At 44.9% G+C, this 17,790-nt stretch overlaps 1 protein-coding gene across 1 annotated transcript in view; it reads right to left on the reverse strand.

Moving 5' to 3' along the window:
- The window catches only part of LOC311101732 (protein turtle homolog B-like), a gene marked incomplete at both ends in the record, with an annotated part of 74,596 nt that overhangs the window by 27,757 nt on the left and 29,049 nt on the right, over positions 1-17,790 (reverse strand). Inside the window, one exon of the mRNA XM_084142902.1 lies at positions 1,603-1,754. Within this exon, the coding sequence (XP_083999028.1) occupies positions 1,603-1,754 (152 nt within the window). The remainder of the gene's footprint in view (positions 1-1,602; positions 1,755-17,790) is intronic.

The raw sequence follows: 17,790 nt of genomic DNA on the forward strand, positions 1-17,790 counted from the left end.
GCCCGTCCCTCTTCCACGCACCAAGCCAGGGGTGCGAGTCGTCAGCCTGGTAAGGCCCGTTCCTCCTCCACGCACAAAGCCAGGGGTGCGCGTCGTCAGCCTGGTAAGGCCCGTCCCTCCTCCACGCACCAAGCCAGGGGTGCGAGTCGACAGCCTGGTAAGGATCGCTCCTGTTAAGTCCAGTCCTGCTCCGGCCGGCGGGGCCAGACTGGACCAGGGGCACTATGGGGGGTGTATTGGAGGGTGGTGGTCAAGGCCGGAGCCAGAACCGCCGCCGAGGAGGTATGCCCGCCCAGCCCTCCCCTGGTTTGTTTAGTTGAGGCGCGGTCGCAGTCCGCGCCTTTAGGGGGGGGGTACTGTCACACCCTGGCTCTGGGACTCATTATGTTGAGCCAGGGTGTGTTCATTTCTATGTGTGTATTTCTATGTTGGTGTTCATTCTAGTTTGTTGTATTCTATGTTTGCCTGAGTGACTCCCAATCAGAGGCAACAAGTGTCAGCTGTTGGCTGGTTGTCTCTGATTGGGAGCCATATTTAAACTGTATGTTTTCCCTTTGTGGTGGTGGGTTTTTGTTCCGTGTTCGGTCATTGTCACCGTGGACTTCACGAGTCGTGTTTTGTTTTGTTTAGAAACTTTAACTAATTAAAGTCATGTTTGTTTCTCACGCTGCGCCTTGGTCTACTCATTACTACGACGATCGTGACAGCCAGTCTGAGTACCCAGATAGACGAAAATGCACGTTTTAAGAAAATGACCTACTGTATTGCCACCAAAATAGTGTAGATTGAGAGAATGTTTTGGCGTCTGTGAAAGCTTTTACGGTATATCTACAGCTTAGTCTGAGTACCCAGATAGAGGAAAATGCATGTTTTTAATCAAAACAAATCATACATTTTCATAAAAAGAGTGTAGCATTCACAACTGTAAATTGTCATGATCAGGCTTCCCTAAACTGATAACATTGTGTACACATTGTTTTGGAGTCTGTGAAAGATTGTATGGTATATCTACAGCCCAAGTACCCAGATCGAGGAAAAGGCATGTTTTTAGACAAATAATCAGTTTTCATCAAATGATAATCCATTCACAACTCAAATTGTCTTCATCAGGCATGAGAACATTGTGTAGAGACTGTTTTGGAGTCTGTGAAAGCTTGTATTGTATAGCCTAGCCATACGTAGTTGTTCTGAATATTTCCATACTGTTCAGTGCTTACTGTACCTTTGTTCCATAGCAAAAAAAACATCAGGAGCAGTGACATCTTCAGAAGCGGTGGGGTGGGGCTGGTCTTAAGCATGTAAGACAGGTATAATATCTAAGATTTCAACGTCACATCTGAATGACTCCAAGAACTTAAAGGGCTAAATTATCTGGAATCCACATACCTTCAAGGCTCCTTTCCCTAAATATCAAAGAATGTCATGGCAGCCCTAGAAAATTGACAAATCCGATATTAACCTGGAGAAAATAGCTAGCATGTTTTATTTCCACGGACCTAAAATAGAATCACTTTCACAGGCCATTTCACTGCTGATTCAAGGTTTAAAGGGCATGTATTTCTAGCCGGAGGTACAGTACATTTGTTGTCCAGTTTGGCTTACCGTGTATTTTCCACTGGTTGCAAGGTTCTCCCCATCCCTCAGCCAGCTGATCATTGGTTTGGGGTTTCCCTGGGCGGAGCAAGTCAGCAGAGTGCTGCCCCCCTCCTTGGCCTCCACATACTGTGGGGGTGTGGTCGTAAAAGTGGGCGGGGCTTTAGGGAAAGAAAAAACATCATTAGCATATTTTCTATCCACTGAGAATATCTTAATTTCTTGAAGGTATTAAAAAGTTGGGCATTTCCGAGATGTGGCATAGTCTTTAAATGAACTGCCTATCAAAACTGTTTGTGTCCATTCATCTCTAACCAGCATTACACAGGGATGAATCCAGGCTCTGTCGTAGCCGGCCGCGACCGGGAGACCCATGGGGCGGCTACAATTGGCCCAGCGTCACCCAGGGTAGGGGAGGGAATGGCCGGCAGCGATGTAGCTCGGTTGGTAGAGCATGGCGTTTGCAACGCCAGGGTTGTGGGTTCGATTCCCAAGGGGAGCCAGTATGAAAAAATAAAAAATAATAATGTATGCACTCACTAACTGTAAGTCGCTCTGGATAAGAGCGTCTGCTAAAACGACTAAAATGTAAAAAAAAAAGAGGAATGACTGTTATAAATCAAATACACATTGATAAATCTCTCAAATTTACTCAAATGTAAGAAATGTGTTCCCTCTTCAATATAGGCAAAGATTACCTAATCTGCTCTCTATGAACCCAGTGAAGAGCATCACATCACAACCATCTAACAGAATACAGCCACTAATAAAACCAATCATTACAGCACATCTGTTCCTGGGCCTCACTAATATCCTTATGGGTTTATCATCTATTTCAAGCTAACTAGCTGCTACACTACATCTCATGAGTAAACTGCATTTGGTAACTCTGGTTCTAAACAGCAGCAGCTGCATTGTTCTATCCAGGGCGTACATGCCAGGCGGTGTCTGAGAAAGGCCCCAAAAATTGCCAAAGACTCCAGCCACCCGAGACATGGACTGTTCTCCTTGCTCCCGTCTGGCAGACGGTACCGGTGCATCAAGACACAGACCAACAGACTCCTAAACAGCTTCTATCCCCTGGCCATAAGACTGTTAAATGGTTAACAAATACTGCTCTCCGTCACACCTACGCACAGCTAAAATGATTATTGATTCGATTTATTACTACCACTATGTTGCCGTTCATTGATTATTGATTGCTATTACCATTAGTATCTATCTATTTTATCCTGCTACTTGTCACAATTACTCCTGTTTACATGTACAGTGCTTTAGAAAGTTTTCATTTCCTTTGATTAATTTTTTTTTGTTGATGTGTTACAGTCTGAATTTAAAATGGATTAAATTGAGATTTTCTGTCACTGGTCTACACACAATATCCAATAATGTAAAAGTATTATTCTTTTTTTTTTTTTTTTTCAATTAATTAAAAATGAAAAGCTGAAATGTCTTGAGTCTGCACAGCGCGTTATCGACCCAGAACATATCGGATTTTCTGCCGGAATCACTGAATCACTGGACCTTTAACACTGGATCATCGCAACTAGCTAGCTGCAAACGAATGGATGTTGTGGTTGGCTAATCAGCCTTGAGCTAGCCTTGAGTCAGGCCCATCTCCCGGCTATCTACCTCTCTGTCAACCGGACGGGACCTCCTAGTGTCGACACGGAGCCCCGCCGATCCATCACGACTGGTCTGCCAACGTAATCGTCTGTGGTTTCAACAGGCTTCCCGTTGCGACGACCACGAAGATCCATCTGCTAGCCCCGGCCCGCTAGCACACGCAATTCAACAGCCGTGCTTCCTGATCGCCTGTGCTGTAGCACCAATTCGAACTGCTCTCGGACTCACATTGCTGTTCACTGGACCTTATGATCACTCAGCTGCACAGCTGATGCCTGCTGGACTGTTCCTTTACACGGTACCCTGTCCTGTTTTATCTGTTTAGCCTCAGCCCAAACTTTCATCGCCATTACCAGTTGTTGTCTTAGCTCTCTCGAATAACACCTGTGATTGCTTTATGCCTCTCTCCCATGTCAATATGCCTTGCCTATGGCTGTTCCAGTTAGTTCTTATTATACAATTTCACTGAAGAGCCCCAAGTCCCTCTCAAACTGCCTCAGATAGCTCCTTTGTTCCACCCCCCATACACGCCGAGACCGGCTCAATCGGTGCCTCCAGTGATGCTATCTCTTTCATTGTTACCCAACGCTTAGGTTTACCTCCACTGTACTCATATCCTTCCATATCCTTGTCTGTACATAATGCCCTGCATCTATTCTACAACACCTGGAAATCTGCCCCCTTTATTCTCTGTACCAAACGCACTAGAAGACCAGTTCTTAAAGCCTTTAGCCGTATCCTTATTCTAGTCCTCCTCTGTTCCTCTGGTGATGTAGAGGTTAACCCAGGCCCTGCAGCCCCCAGTATCACTCCTACTCCCCAGGCGCTATAATTTGTTGACTTCTGTAACCGTAAAAGCCTTGGCTTTTGCATGTTAACATCAGAAGCCTCCTTCCTAAGATTGAGTTATTCACTGCATTAGCACACTCCGCCAACCCTGATGTTCTAGCAGTGTCTGAATCCTGGCTTAGGAAGGCCACCAAAAATTCTGAAATGTCCATCCCCAACTACAACATTTTCCGTCTAGATAGAACTGCCAAAGGGGGTGGAGTTGCAATCTACTGTAGAGATAGCCTGCAGAGCTCTATCATACTATCCAGGTCTGTGCCCAAACAGTTTGAGCTCCTACTTCTAAAAATCCACCTTTCCAGAAATAAGTCTCTCACTGTTGCCGCTTGCTACAGACCCCCAGCTGTGCCCTGGACACCATATGTGAATTGATTGCCCCCCATCTATCCTCAGAGTTCATACTGCTTGGTAACCTAAACTGGGATATGCTTAACACCCCGGCCATCCTACAATCCAAACTAGATGCCCTCAATCTCACACAAATTATCAAGGAACCTACCAGGTACAACCCTAAATCCGTAAACATGGGCACCCTCATAGATATCATCCTGACTAACTTACCCTCTAAATACACAGCTGTCTTCAACCAGGATCTCAGTGATCACTGCCTTATTGCCTGCGTCCGTAACGGGTCCGCGGTCAAAAGACCACCCTTCATTACTGTCAAACGCTCCCTAAAACACTTTAGCGAGCAGGCCTTCCTAATTGACCTGGCCCAGGTATCCTGGATGGATATCGATCTCATTCCGTCAGTAGAGGATGCCTGGTTGTTCTTTAAAAGTGCTTTCCTCTCAATCTTAAATAAACATGCCCCATTAAAAACAAGAAGAACAGATATAGCCCCTGGTTCTCCTCAGACTTGACTGCCCTTGACCAGCACAAAAACATCCTGTGGCGTACTGCATTAGCATCGAATAGCCCCCGCGATATGCAACTTTTCAGGGAAATTAGGAACCAATATACACAAGCAGTTAGGAAAGCAAAGGCTAGCTTCTTCAAACAGAAATTTGCATCCTGTAGCACTAACTCCAAAAAGTTTTGGGACACTGTAAAGTCCATGGAGAATAAGAGCACCTCCTCCCAGCTGGCCACTGCACTGAGGCTAGGAAACACTATAACCACCGATAAATCTACAATAATCGAGAATTTCAACAAGCATTTTGCTGGCCATGCTTTCCACCTGGCTACCACTACCCCAGCCACCAGCTCTGCACCCTCCGCTGCAACTTGCCCATGCCCCCCCACCCCCCACCGCCCGCTTCTCCTTCACACAAATTCAGACAGCTGATGTTCTGAAAGAGCTGCAAAATCTGGACCCCTACAAATCATCTGGGCTAGACAATCTGGACCCTTTCTTTCTAAAATTAGCAGCCGAAATTGTCGCAACACCTATTACTAGTCTGTTCAACCTCTCTTTCGTAACGTCTGAGATCCCCAGAGATTGGAAAGCTGCCGCAGTCATCCCCCTCTTCAAAGGGGGTGACACTCTAGACCCAAACTGTTACAGACCTATATCCATCATGCCCTGCCTTTTGAACGTTTTTGAAAGCCAAGTTAACAAACAGATCACCGACCATTTCGAATCCCACCGTACCTTCTCCGTTATGCAATCCGGATTCCGAGCTGGTCATGGGTGATCCTCAGCAACGCTCAAGGTCCTAAACGATATTATAACCGCGATCGATAATAGACAGTACTGTTCAGCCGTCTTCATCGACCTGGCCAAGGCTCTTGACTCTGTCAACCACCGCATTCTTATTGGCAGACTAAATAGCCTTGGTTTCTCAAATGCCTCGCCTGGTTCACCAACTACTTTTCAGATAGAGTTCAATGTGTCAAATCGGAGGGCCTGTTGTCTGGACCTATGGCAGTCTCTATGGGGGTGCCACAGGGTTCAATTCTCGAGCCGACTCTTTTCTCTGTGTATATCAATGATGTCGCTCTTACTGCTGGTGACTCTCAGATCCACCTCTACGCAGACGACACCATTTTGTATACATCTGGCCCTTCATTGGACACTGTGTTAACAAACCTCCAAACAAGCTTCAATGCCATACAACACTCCTTCCGTAGCCTCCAACTGCTCTTAAACACTAGTAAAACTAAATGCATGCTCTTCAATCGAACGCTGCTGGCACCCGCCCACCCGACTAGAATCATTACTCTTGGCGGGTCTGACCTAGAGTATGTGGACAACTACAAATACCTAGGTGTCTGGTTAGACTGTAAACTATCCTTCCAGACTCACATTAAGCATCTCCAATCCAAAGTTAAATCTAGAATCGGCTTCCTATTTCGCAACAAAGCCTCCTTCACTCATGCTGCCAAACATGCCCTCGTTAAACTGACTATCCTCCCGATCCTTGACTTCGGCAATGTCATTTACAAAATAGCCTCCAACACTCTACTTAGCAAATTGGATGTAGTCTATCACAGAGCCATCCGTTTTGTCACCAAAGACCCATATACTACCCACCACTGTGACCTGTATGCTCTTGTTGGCTGGTCCTCACTACATATTCGTCGCCAAACCCACTGGCTCCAGGTCATCTATAAATCACTACTAGGCAAATCCCCGCCTTATCTTAGCTCATTGGTCACCATAGCAACACCCACCTGTAGTATGCACTCCAGCAGGTATATCTCACTGGTCATCCCCAAAGCCAACATCTCCTTTGGCCGCCATTCCTTCCAGTTCTCTGCTGCCAATGACTGGAACAAACTGCAAAAATCTCTGAAGCTGGAGACTCTTATCTCCCTCACTAACTTTAAGCATCAGTTGTCAGAGCACCTTACCGATCACTGCACCTGTACACAGCCCATCTGAAATTAGCCCACCCAACTACCTCATCCCCATATTGTTATTTATTTTGCTCATTTGCACCCCAGTCATCATCTCTTGCACATCTATCATTCCAGTGTTAATACTAAATTGTAATTATTTTGCACTATGGCCTATTTATTGCCTTACCTCCATAACTTGCTACATTTGCACACACTGTATATATATCTTCTGTTGTATTTTTGACTTTATGTTTTGTTTACCCCATATGTAACTCTGTGTTTTTTTTTTTTTATCGCACTGCTTTGCTTTATCTTGGCCAGGTCGCAGTTGTAAATTATAACTTTTTCTCAACTGGCTTACCTGGTTAAATAAAGGTGAAAAAATATATATATATACAGTGGGGAAAAAAAGTATTTAGTCAGCCACCAATTGTGCAAGTTATCCCTCTTAAAAAGATGAGAGAGGCCTGTAATTTTTCATCATAGGTACACGTCAACTATGACAGACAAATTGAGGAAAAGAAATCCAGAAAATCACATTGTAGGATTTTTTATGAATTTATTTGCAAATTATGGTGGAAAATAAGTATTTGGTCACCTACAAACAAGCAAGATTTCTGGCTCTCACAGACCTGTAACTTCTTCTTTAAGAGGCTCCTCTGTCCTCCACTCGTTACCTGTATTAATGGCACCTGTTTGAACTTGTTATCAGTATAAAAGACACCTGTCCACAACCTCAAACAGTGACACTCCAATCTCCACTATGGCCAAGACCAAAGAGCTGTCAAAGGACACCAGAAACAAAATTGTAGACCTGCACCAGGCTGGGAAGACTGAATCTGCAATAGGTAAGCAGCTTGGTTTGAAGAAATCAACTGTGGGAGCAATTATTAGGAAATGGAAGACATACAAGACCACTGATAATCTCCCTCGATCTGGGGCTCCACGCAAGATCTCACCCCGTGGGGTCAAAATGATCACAAGAACGGTGAGCAAAAATCCCAGAACCACACGGGGGGACCTAGTGAATGGCCTGCAGAGAGCTGGGACCAAAGTAACAAAGCCTACCATCAGTAACACACTACGCCGCCAGGGACTCAAATCCTGCAGTGCCAGACGTGTCCCCCTGCTTAAGCCAGTACATGTCCAGGCCCGTCTGAAGTTTGCTAGAGTGCATTTGGATGATCCAGAAGAGGATTGGGAGAATGTCATATGGTCAGATGAAACCAAAATATAACTTTTTGGTAAAAACTCAACTCGTCGTGTTTGGAGGACAAAGAATGCTGAGTTGCATCCAAAGAACACCATACCTACTGTGAAGCATGGGGTGGAAACATCATGCTTTGGGGCTGTTTTTCTGCAAAGGGACCAGGACGACTGATCCGTGTAAAGGAAAGAATGAATGGGGCCATGTATCGTGAGATTTTGAGTGAAAACCTCCTTCCTTCAACAAGGGCATTGAAGATAAAACGTGGCTGGGTCTTTCAGCATGACAATGATCCCAAACACACCGCCCGGGCAACAAAGGAGTGGCTTCGTAAGAAGCATTTCAAGGTCCTGGAGTGGCCTAGCCAGTCTCCAGATCTCAACCCCATAGAAAATCTTTGGAGGGAGTTGAAAGTCCGTGTTGCCCAGCGACAGCCCCAAAACATCTCTGCTCTAGAGGAGATCTGCATGGAGGAATGGGCCAAAATAATAATAATATAATAATAATATGCCATTTAGCAGACGCTTTTATCCAAAGCGACTTACAGTCATGCGTGCATACATTTTTGTGTATGGGTGGTCCCGGGGATCGAACCCACTACCTTGGCGTTACAAGCGCCGTGCTCTACCAGCTGAGCTACAGAGGACCACCCGGCAACAGTGTGTGAAAACCTTGTGAAGACTTACAGAAAACGTTTGACCTGTGGCATTGCCAACAAAGGGTATATAACAAAGTATTGAGAAACTTTTGTTATTGACCAAATACTTATTTTCCACCATAATTTGCAAATAAATTCATTAAAAATACTACAATGTGATTTTCTGGAGAAAAAAAATCTAATTTTGTCTGTCATAGTTGACGTGTACCTATGATGAAGATTACAGGCCTCTCTCATCTTTTTAAGTGGGAGAACTTGCACAATTGGTGGCTGACTAAATACTTTTTTTCCCCACTGTATATATATAAAATATATATTACCACTAGTTATTACCATAAGTATTTATATATTCCTGCTAACAGTCACTTTTCATCCCTGTTTACAAGTATATCCGCCTATCACACCTACAGTGACACTCTCTCACACACACACACACTCACACACACACACACACACACACACACACACACACACACACACACACACACACACACACACACACACACACACACTCACACTAACAGCCAAACACTTACACTTACATACACACACACTCAACACCACGCACACACCCACCCACCACGTATGCTGCTGCCATACTGTTTACTATTAGTATTATTATTTAACTTGCTACCAGTCACTTTCTCCTAATCCCCCGCCTACATGTACAGTGAGGGAAAAAAGTATTTGATCCCCTGCTGATTTTGTACGTTTGCCCACTGACAAAGACATGATTAGTCTATAATTTTAATGGTAGGTTTATTTGAACAGTGAGAGACAGAATAACAACAACAAAATCCAGAAAAACGCATGTCAAAAATGTTATAAATTGATTTGCATTTTAATGAGGGAAATAAGTATTTGACCCTCTGCAAAACATGATTTAGTACTTGGTGGCAAAACCCTTGTTGGCAATCACAGAGGTCAGACGTTTTTTGTAGTTGGCCACCAGGTTTGCACACATCTCAGGAGGGATTTTGTCCCACTCCTCTTTGCAGATCTTCTCCAAGTCATTAAGGTTTCGAGCCTGACGTTTGGCAACTCGAACCTTCAGCTCCCGCCACAGATTTTCTATGGGATTAAGGTCTGGAGACTGGCTAGGCCACTCCAGGACCTTAATGTGCTTCTTCTTGAGCCACTCCTTTGTTGCGTTGGCCGTGTGTTTTGGGTCATTGTCATGCCCATCCACGACCCATTTTCAATGCCCTGGCTGAGGGAAGGAGGTTGTCACCCAAGATTTGACGGTCCATCGTCCCTTTGATGCGGTGAAGTTGTCCTGTCCCCTTAGCAGAAAAACACCCCCAAAGCATAATGTTTCCACCTCCATGTTTGACGGTGGGGATGGTGTTCTTGGGGTCATAGGCATCATTCCTCCTCCTCCAAACACGGCGAGTTGAGTTGATGCCAAAGAGCTCCATTTTGGTCTCATCTGACCACAACACTTTCACCCAGTTCTCCTCTGAATCATTCAGATGTTCATTGGCAAACTTCAGACGGGCCTGTATATGTGCTTTCTTGAGCAGGGGGACCTTACAGGCGCTGCAGGATTTCAGTCCTTCATGGCGTAGTGTGTTACCAATTGTTTTCTTGGTGACTATGGTCCCAGCTGCCTTGAGATCATTGACAAGATCCTCCCGTGTAGTTCTGGGCTGATTCCTCACCGTTCTCATGATCATTGCAACTCCACGAGGTGAGATCTTGCATGGAGCCCCAGGCCGAAGGAGATTGACAGTTATTTTGTGTTTCTTCCATTTGCGAATAATCGCACCAACTGTTGTCACCTTCTCACCAAGCTGCTTGGCGATGGTCTTGTAGCCCATTCCAGCCTTGTGTAGATCTACAATCTTGTCCCTGACATCCTTGGAGAGCTCTTTGTTCTTGGCCATGGTGGAGAGTTTGGAATCTGATTGATTGATTGCTTCTGTGGACAGGTGTCTTTTATACAGGTAACAAGCTGAGATTAGGAACACTCCCTTTAAGAGTGTGCGCCTAATATCAGCTCGTTACCTGTATAAAAGACACCTGGGAGCCAGAAATCTTTCTGATTGAGAGGGGGTCAAATACTTATTTCCCTCATTAAAATCCAAATAAATTTATAACATTTTTGACATGAACTCTCACTGTTCAAATAAACCTACCATTAGAATTATAGACTGATCATTTCTTTGTCAGTGGGCAAACGTACAAAATCAGCAGGGGATCAAATACCTTTTTCCCACACTCTATGTGTGTGTGTGTGTATGTGCGTGCCTGCCTGCGTGTCTGCGGGCTGTGGGACTGTGTGTGTGTGGGACTGTGTGTGTGCTGGTGCCCTGTTCTGCTGTGGTCCGGCAGCAGTAAGAGAGGGCCTAGCATGGGGCTGTCTGGACCATCCAATTACTCCAGTATCCCTGCACATTGTACATTTGGTATTGGCACTGACCCTGTATATAGCTTCCATTTCTTGTGTTTTCTTTACTGTATACAGTATATATTCAATTTTTTAATTTCAAATCAAATCAAATTTGATTTGTCACATGCGCCGAATACAACAGGTGTAGACCTTACAGTGAAATGCTTACTTACAAGCCCTTAACCAACAACACAGTTTTATGAAAAATAAGTGTTAAGTAAAAAATAGATAAGTAAAAAATGATTAAAGAGCAGCAGTAAAATAACTGTAGCGAGGCTATATACAGGGGGTACCGGTACAGAGTCAATGTGAGGGGACACAGGTTAGTCGAGGTAATTGAGGTAATATGTACATGTAGGTAGAGTTAAAGTGACTATGCATTGATAATAAACAGAGAGTAGCAGGAGCGTAAAAGAGGGGGTGGGGGGGACAATGCAAATAGTCCGGGTAGCCATTTGATTAGCTGTTCAGGAGTCTTATGGATTGGGGGTAGAAGCTGTTAAGAAGCCTTTTGCCATGCGGTAGCAGAGAGAACAGTCTATGACTAGGGTGGCTGGAGTATTTGACAATTTTTTGCACCTTCCTCTGACACCGCCTGGTATAGAGGTCCTGGATGGCAGGAAGCTTGGCCCCAGTGATGTACTGTGCTGTACACACTACCCTCTGTAGTGCCTTTCAGTCGGACGCCGAGCAGTTGCCATACCAGGCAGTGATGCAACCAGTCAGGATGCTCTCTATGGTGCAGCTGTAGAACTTTTTGAGGATCTGAGGACCCATGCCAAATATTTTCAGTCTCCTGAGGGGGAATAGGCTTTGTCGTGCCCACATCACGCCTATCTTGTTGTGTTTGGACCATGATAGTTTGTTGGAGATGTGGACACCAAGGAACTTGAAGCTCTCAACCTGCTCCACTACAGCACCGTCGATGAGAATGGGGGCGTGCTCGGTCCTCTTCTTTTTCCTGTAGTCCACAATCATCTTCTTTGTCTTGATCACATTGAGGGAGAGGTTGTTATCCTGTCACCACACGGCCAGGTCTCTGACCTCCTCCCTATAGGCTGTCTCATCGTTGTCGGTGATCAGGCCAACCACTGTTGTGTCGTCGGCAAACTTAATGATGGTGTTGGAGTCGTGCCTGGCCATGCAGTCATGGGTGAACAGGGAGTACAGGAGGGGACTGAGCACGCACCCCTGAGGGGCCCCCGTGTTTTTTTTGTTTTTTGTTTTTGTCATTTAGCAGACGCTCTTATCCAGAGCGACTTACAGGAGCAATTAGATTTTTCACCTAGTCGGCTCGGGGATTAGAACCAGCGACCTTTCGGTTACTGGCACAACGCTCTTAACCACTAAGCTACCTGCCGCCCCCGTGTTGAGGATCAGCGTGGCAGATGTGTTGTTACCTACCCTTACCACCTGGGGGCGGCCCGTCAGGAAGTCCAGGATCCAGTTGCAGAGGGAGGTGTTTAGTCCCAGGATCCTTAGCTTAGTGATGAGCTTTGAGGGCACTATGGTGTTGAATGCTGAGCTGTAGTCAATGAATAGCATTCTCACGTAGGTGTTCCTCTTGTCCAGGTGGGAAAGGGCAGTGTGGAGTGCAATAGAGATTGCATCATCTGTGGATCTGTTGGGGCGGTATGCAAATTGGAGTGGGTCTAGGGTTTCTGGGATAATGGTGTTGATGTGAGCCATGACCAGCCTTTCAAAGCACTTCATGGCTACAGACGTGAGTGCTACAGGTCGGTAGTCATTTAGGCAGGTTAAATTAGTGTTCTTGGGCACAGGGACTATGGTGGTCTGCTTGAAACATGTTGGTATTACAGACTCAGTCAGGGACAGGTTGAAAATGTCAGTGAAGACAGTCACGTCCTGGTAATCTGTCTGGCCCTGTGGCCTTGTTAATGTTGACCTGTTTAAAGATCTTACTCACATCAGCTACAGAGAGCGTGATCACACAGTCATCCAGAACAGCTGATGCTCTCATGCATGCTTCAGTGTTGCTTGCCTCGAAGCGAGCATAGAAGTAATTTAGCTCGTCTGGTAGGCTCGTGTCACTGGGCAGCTCGCGGCTGTGCTTCCCGTTGTAGTCTGTATTAGTTTGCAAGCCCTGCCACATCCGACGAGCGTCGGGGCCGTTGTAGTACGATTCAATCTTAGTCCTGTATTGATGCTTTGCCTGTTTGATGGTTCGTCAGAGGGCATAGCGGGATTTCTTATAAGCGTCCGGGTTAGAGTCCCGCTCCTTGAAAGCGGCAGCTCTACCATTTAGCTCAGTGCAGATGTTGCCTGTAATCCATGGCTTCTGGTTGGGGTATGTACATACGGTCACTGTGGGGATGACGTCGTCAATGCACTTATTGATGAAGCCAGTGACTGATGTGGTGTACTCCTCAATGCCATCGGAAGAATCCCGGAACATATTCCAGTCTACATTATTTTTTATTTTGATTACTGCACTGTTGGGTAGAGCTCGCAAGTTAAACATTTCACTGTACTTGTCCACGTGACAATAAAACTTGAACTGAACTGAATTTAGCTGAAGAGAGGATCACACACTCTCTACCCAAGTGGGTCATGGCTAGCCGATGGGAGTCTTGTCTTCACTTCTAACCTAACACACACCTGGTGTGGAGTAAACAAACACACCAATTAGCATCTCTAGAGATCTGCCTCTCCATCCTGGCCCCTCACTGCACAATACTCCTGTATAGAGACTACCGGATACTACCATTAAGGAACTTTCAGCCAGTAGTTTTGAAAGTAGCGCTCATGTGCCAAAACGGGTCCCCGAAACATCATCCATTTCCATTTTAAATTTCGTATGATATGTTACGTCCTGCTGGATCGTATGATATGTTAAGAATGTGCTTAAGATCCCATTCAATCTCTTTAACAGCTGTTCTAGGCATTCTCTCAATGACTTCTTTGGGTATTGTCGTTCTGTAACGTTACTACAGTATATTCCTTTCTGCACATTAAGCAACCACCTATGGTTTTTGTAGTGATTTACAATGCAAGTGTGCTTTATGGGTAACCATATTGTGGACTGTGGTGTAGATTATTTTCCTTGATTCACATCTATAATGTGGTTTAGATGACCTAACATTAATTTACACTAAGTAGGTGGCAAACAGGAGGTGGTATTTACAGTGAGCGGATTGGGCGACAGGGGAGGTCTTTCCGCCCATTATCAAGTACAACACATCAGTATGTAAGTGTCACCAAGTGGGGAACTTGGGAGATGTTCTACAAAAAGCCAAGTTGAGCATCACATTCTCGCCCTACTTTCCTAATTTTCTTGTCTCCTTTATTCCTGGATTCAGTTGCTTCTGTATTCACATCACTCCCCTCTGTAGACCTTTCTACACGAGCAGATGGCCTCCTTAGAGCTCCATACCTGCTCCCTGACATCTCTCCTTCTATCTCCTTCTCTCCTCCTCACTCTGATTCTCTGCCTTCCTCTCTTTCTCCCTCATTCTCGCCATCTCTCTTTCTCCTGCTCCCTGGAAGACTGCACAGTTTTTTACACAGTTTTTCTTTGATTTCCCTTTATGAGCAGATTTCAGACTAAATGAACATTTACAGCACAGAGCCAGCCAGAGTGGGAGAGAGAGTGTATTTTCCCTGAGGACTACTACTTACAGCACGAAAGGATCATCATGCATTTTTATCGAATTGCAGCATATATTTAGCCCTTTACTGTTTACTGTACTCTACTTTCCATCCGCAACCCAACAACCATTTGCCCTCAAGGCACCAAGAGATCCTCTTAAGACTATTTGTCTCTGAAGTTACTGCAGCTGTGTGAGCTGACACACACAATTTCTCACTATCACTGTTTCTCTCACTTACGTATTCTCTCACACTATCCAAAAGCTGCTGATTTATTAGCATACTGTTAACTGATACTAAATTAAGAAGAGAAGAGAGGAGAGGAGAGGAGAGGAGAGGAGAGGAGAGGAGAGGAGAGGAGAGGAGAGGAGAGGAGAGGAGAGGCACCACAGTGAACTCTCTGTCTTTCGGGCACAAGGTCTTGCCATCTGACACCTGCCACTGAGTGGGCATGAATCCTCTCTCCGTTTGGCAGGAAGTAGAGGGCAGCAAACAGGAACTCAAAGCAGGGAGTGTATCATATGTAGATTCCACTGGCCACAGGAAATGGCTGCCTTTAGTATCTGTGATGAAGCCTGGCCAGAAGAGCACCTGCCTTCCCAACAGAGACCCTTTGAGAGGACATCCAGCCATGATGAGGCCTCTGAATGTCAATTCAACACACAGATGTCTCAAAACAAGCACAAACACTGCCAGCCATTTTGCTCTGGCTCTTTCAGTAGACATGAGAGCTTGGTTTCAGGTTCATCCCCAACAGTCCCCGATTGGGAAAACAAGGCAATAGCCTTCTGCTCTGCACCTTTGCCATTACACTGCCGTAAACAAGGTATGGACAAACAAAATATTTTAGACTTGTTTTAATTGAACTCAAACACCAAAAACGATTTCCAACACACAGGATTATGACACATCAAACACATTATCCAGACAACTCAGTGATTGTGTAAAGGTCTGGCAGTAGGGGAGGGGGAGAGCATAGGCGAGTGAGTGAGTAAGCGAGTGAGTTGAGCGTGAACACTGACGAGGCCGGCCATAGAGACGCAGTGTGCAGTGTGCCCGCTTGCACAGGAAGCCATTCAAACCAAACACACACAGATGTTCACACACTCCCTCCCGCCCCCCTAGAGGCTGCGCAGGTGACATTCCCTGGCAGGGCAACCGTGAGTGTAACTCAGCAGATAGGGAATTTATTTAGCCACAGCCAAATGCACACACACCATTACACACACGTGCATAAACACGCGCACACTGAACCGTTGAAATACTGAGACAATTACACACATGCAAATGCTCTCACACACAATTACACAGTGTGTAGATGCATGCTTGCACACACGGACACATTGGTAGTCTCCATCTTCTTAATCTCTAGCTTTTCAGTTTCATAGTGACCATTATATTTACAGTGAACAGATGTTGAACCTCATCCAATGTCAAGTAAACTCTATATGCATATACAATCAGTTACAGATTAGGAAGTTCATGATGAGAATATGCATGAGCCTAACACAGACAGTGAGCATAAATTCAAACCCAAAATACCTTTTGAGTGTGTGAATCTGACGGTATAAACTGCAAAATGTCACACTAATAATATCTTCAGTCCTTGTGAGGTGTCTATCTGGAGGGGAAAAAACACTGTTTAATGTTAAAACATGACTCTAACGAGACGACTGCATTTAGTCGAACCCATTATTTCCAAATGCCTGCATCGTATGGAGAAATAACTACCCACCGCTATCCAGCCGGAGGACGGCCAAATGGGAGATGTATTGTATCTCAATAACACCAGCAGAGAGACCAAAATAATTGGAATGGACAGATATGCTGCAGCTACACTTTAGCATCTGCGGCCCTGCAAACCGAATTGAATACGGCAACGTGCAATTAAATTATATTACATTTCTCAGAGACAAATATTTTTTATTGTCTATTATAACATCTGACAAAATGAATAAAATCAGAAACCCATCAGAAAATACGAATATAAAACCGATTTGGTTTTCAGAAGATAAAATAGTAAAGATCATGGGCATCATTGTAACTTGACTCGAGATGGTCTTGAACAGAGCCATGCATTTAGAGAGTTGGGCCATTGAGGTTTCTGCATGATACTTCAACATACTATGACAGCCATGTTAGCGACCCATTAACATTACATGGAGAATATTTAAATAATGCTATGTAACTGAATGTCTAGAATTAGAACAATACTCAACCTTCTAAAAGTTGGCCCAGCTCTGTAAATGGTTCTGGTCTTGAACAATGTACTGGAACACATAACATAGCTAGAAGCAGCTAGCCGCTAACCCACTGGGGCCTTCCTGGGAAGTGCAAACATGCAGATTCTTTCCCCGTCTGGTCATCAGTTTGATTGCTTCCAGACTATCCTAGACATTCCCTGCCGGAACTGTGTTAAACAGGCCACAATCAATTCTCCTTCTTCCTAGTCTCTCATCCCTTTATCCCCAAGGCAATCTGAAATGTGTCTGTCTGTGTGATGTTCCTGAAAAGGCATTATCTAAAATAATACCTAATTGCCACTCATCAGAGCTTTGGCATCTCAGAATAAACAAAGACAAAGTGACTACAGGGAAAACAATTATTTGGGGGGACAAATGATTGTACAGTACCACATAGAATCACTAAAAAGCCAAACATCACCCAAGTGATAAAGCAAATCAGCACACACACAGTAAATCTGAAATGTCAGACAGACCAGTCATTGTCACCTCCACTGTATCTGAATGGCGAATCAGAGAGAAGGAATGTTCTGACAAAATCTTCAGAATGTAGTTAGCTACAGTACAGCTATCTGAGGCTGACCAATGAAAACCGTGGAGGCATGGAATGTTAGCAAGCTATGAGGTGAACATTGTCATGAATCACTCGAGCACACACATCTGACGAGATTACATTGTAGAATCACATTCTCCATATTGGGTCCCAATCCCAAACCACACTCCAATCTGTTGGTGCTGACAGTAAAGTGACAGTGAAGTGAAACAAATGGCACCCTATTCCCTATATAGTGCACTACTTTTGACCAGAGCCATATGAGCCCTGGTCAAA

The sequence above is a fragment of the Coregonus lavaretus genome (assembly GCF_964263955.1).
Source record: "Coregonus lavaretus genome assembly, chromosome: 26".
Classification (NCBI taxonomy): Eukaryota; Metazoa; Chordata; class Actinopteri; order Salmoniformes; family Salmonidae; genus Coregonus; species Coregonus lavaretus.